The 3,735-nt window shown below is 30.2% G+C and overlaps 1 protein-coding gene across 1 annotated transcript; it reads right to left on the bottom strand.

The window, feature by feature from the left end:
- Nucleotides 1-2,669: 2,669 nt before the first annotated feature.
- On the bottom strand, nucleotides 2,670-3,735 carry LOC140436044 (selenoprotein M-like). Its single transcript, XM_072524757.1, has 2 exons — nucleotides 3,652-3,735; nucleotides 2,670-2,912 (listed from the first exon to the last, which is right to left on the bottom strand). The coding sequence occupies exons 1-2, from the start codon at nucleotides 3,733-3,735 to the stop codon at nucleotides 2,670-2,672; spliced, it is 327 nt and encodes a 108-aa protein (XP_072380858.1).

The following is a 3,735-nucleotide window of genomic DNA, read 5'->3' as shown; positions in this document are numbered from 1 at the left end:
CACTTTTTTTTTTATTTTTTGTCCTTACTGATCGATATCGCAAAATCAATTCAGTTTGTTATGGCTTTACTTGAAAAGGATAAGTAAATGTGTTCAAAACATTCTTGGATTACCATAGAGATACCTTTATTCGTGTTACAGATCAATTTGATTGTTAAGTGAACAAGAGAGATTTAACTTTACTTAATAAAGGAAATAACGATATAATAGCATCAATAATTTTCAAGGGTGTCGACATAGGGTTTGTCATCATACATGAAAGGAATATGTAACCTCTATTATAAATGAAGAGAATAACGTGAGACATCGAGAATCTTCAAAACAGACGCAAATCTTCTGCTCGTCTTCGAAAGGAAGATACTAAGAAGAATAATGGGCGCATTCTGTGAGAATGGTATTTGGAGAAGGCGATATAATTTCGAATTGTACGAGAAGTATAAAAAAATAGTAAATGGTAGAGATGTAATATCCTTCATAAAAATAGGTAGGCTTAGATGGGCTGGACATGTGTCAAGAGTAAATGAAAATTACCCACCCAGACGAACTCTATTATCGGTCCCAGTGGGAAATAGGAGTAGAGGCAGACCACGACTGAGATGGAGGGACGGTGTGGACGAGGACGCAAGGAAAATCGGCGCGGCAAATTGGCAACGGTTGGCGATGAACAGAAACGACTGGCGAAATAGACTGGGGAAGGTCAAGGCTCAACTAGAGCTGTATCACCACTGATGATGATGATCGAGAATCTTACGTTATAGACTAAAAAAAAATATTTATGGAATTATCGGTATTTTCCTATATTAGGTTTCTTCAAACATTTTTTCAAACTAAAAGTGTGATAATGATCAATGTAATACAAAGTAAGGATAGGAAAAGAATTCATAAAAAGCAAAAAAATAGGAAGTATTGAAACAAAAACAGAAAAATTTTAGGAAAACATTAAATTGCTATGGAAGAGAAAGGAAAGAAATTAAAAAAGAATAAAATAAATATAATAGGGAAAGAAATGAGACATGAATTCCTATAGTATCAACAAGGGGTTCCAAACTTACAAAAGAAAATATAGTTAAAAAATAATAATGCAATGATTAAAAATTAGAAATGGAAACCGGGGGTATTTAAGAAACAGGAGAAAATAGATGTGACTCAGGGAGATAGAAATCGAAACGTCGATATAAACATTTTTAACTAAAATTGTGGTTAATTCCCAGTAAAAAAATAGAACAACACAAATTACCTTGTGTTGCTTTAATCGGAAAGAACCATGTCCTTCAAAAACAATAGATTGTTATTGCTTCCTCCAAGACTTGTGAAGAGGTATATACATCTGTTGCTTTCGTCACTAAGAAAAGATGCAGGCAATTTTGATTTAGATTGTTTACCTGAATGTTCTTGAATACTAGTACATAAATATAAAACAGCAGTTTTTTTATGTATGAGTTTGTCTATATTTTATAGTTTTGAGAGAAACAATTGTACAAGTTGTAAATAAATATTAAATATAAATCGAATCTATAATGCTCTTTCGTCTGCTTCTGATTTTTAAATGGCAGTATTATTCAATTTCATTTTTGAATTAGAATTAATACTAACCAAAAACTACTGGTCTGTTATTGGTGGGTTCACATACACAATAATAAATAAATTACCACTTAATGATACAATTTATCTTTTAAAAATTGTAAATTCTAAACAACCAGACTTGCCTTCATTAAGTTATAAAGTTTAGACATGAACAGCTTATTGAAAGTAAATCTCAAATGACAAAAAAATTTAAAAAAGTCATGGATGACAAACCAGATTTAAGATATGATTCAGAAAAGGCGAAAGCTCAGAGGTCAGGACAGAACATCATACAGATAGACAAAGGGAGAAAAAAGCAATTAGAATAGCTAAGGACCAATGGCTGACAGAACAATGCACAGAAGTACAGCTACTGAAACATGACATGTTTCGCTCAACAACCACAAAAAAATTAAAGAAGCTTCATTCTCATACACGCCAAAAAGAGTCAGATATGTGACATAAGCAAGATAAGCTACTATTAGGTGTAGATGAAAAACTAGACACGTGAAACAGATAACTTGTAGAAACAACAACACAAAATGCTAAACAGGAGCTATGACTATATATGATCGAAGAAGTCATATCTGCTGTAAGAAAGTTAAAAGTTTATAAAGCTGTAAGACGTGACAAGTTTTATGTAGATTCTTGAAACTTATTTATGAACAAGGAATAAAATGGGTAACTATATTTAGCAAAATCTATGCATAGCTAGTTAAATTCGAACTTCCTTACTATACCAAAAAACCAAATGCAAAGAAGCGAAAACTACAAAATAAAACAACTATTTGTACCCATACCATAGAGTTATTTAGAAATACTTAAAGACAACAAAAATGTTAGTATTTTAAAATGCAAGTAAGTATGCTTTTTGACCAAATTAATTAGGCCATTTGTAAACAAATGAGTAGCAAAAAAGTTATTGGTTATGACTCTCCATGAAACATTTTAAAAATATGATTTTTGTATTATTTCTAAAAAAGTACATTTTGGTTATTTTAAAATAAAAATACTTCAAATTTAAGATTTATTGTTTTCTGTAATATGTACAGTACATATTATTAAATTACATTACAAATTATCTGTACTTTTTGGTATAAAATTGTTCACAGCTCTTTTTCCTCTGTCTTTTTAACAAATCCTCTAGAAAGTAAGACATCATTACACTCATCTCTATTTAGAGTTTTCAAAGGTACCCTTTCAACTTCTTCACCTTGATCATCAAGAAATACTAGCTCTGGTGGAGCTCCAGAAATCTTTTTCCATTCCACATTTTCATAAGTCTGAATGTCATGATAGGCAAATTTTTTAACATCTTCTAGTCGGTTTAAGGAACATCCTGGACAACTCTATAAAGAATAAGGAACAGTTAATAGTTATTTATTATATATTAACATAAACAATCTACAGCCCTTAATATGTAAATTACATTAACTAAGAAGTGAATTACATTATGTGGAATATGCATAAACATATAAGGGTAGTGAACCCTTATGTTTATGTGTAAAAGGATCTAATAGAAACCAAGGCTTGTATCTGTCATCCTCCTAAGTTTAAATTATCTATTTTTGTGTGTGAACAATTGGTATACCTATAATTTTTATTATTATTAGTCTTATTACTTATATTACCGTTATTTTATTAGTTTGATACCCTTTTTACCCAACTAAATATCATTTAGGTATGATCAGTAACCTCTCAGTACCTATTTATTTGTTTGTTGATAACAAAGATCCATATTTCCCATGACTATAATTATAAGGGATTAAATGTGATATAAAAAACTAGAATAAAGTTTGAGTAGATATTCCCCCATTTTTGTTTTCAAATTTATGATTTTCATTGCTCCATACAATTTTCTGGCAAAAGCTAGTTATCATTTAACCTTATTGGGGGTTCTCTTAGTGAAATATGGCTATTATTGATGCATCAATGTTATTCATTGCAGTAAATTTCATTCTATAATGATAAAGACAATTTCGTAAATCACCAACAAGACTTTTGAGTTCTCTTAACATATGGATTAAAATTGCACATAACACAATATACAGATAAATTTTAAAAAGGTATCATAAATCGTTTTCTTACCTCAAGCCTAGCCGAAACAATTTGACTACTGCATACTAAGCAAGCATTAATTACAATCACTGCTAAAAGAATTAAGTATTTCAT

This window comes from Diabrotica undecimpunctata, chromosome 3 (assembly GCF_040954645.1).
Source record: "Diabrotica undecimpunctata isolate CICGRU chromosome 3, icDiaUnde3, whole genome shotgun sequence".
NCBI lineage: Eukaryota > Metazoa > Arthropoda > Insecta > Coleoptera > Chrysomelidae > Diabrotica > Diabrotica undecimpunctata.
Note: the sequence above shows the minus strand (reverse complement) of the source record. Positions and strands in the feature narration are given on the sequence as shown.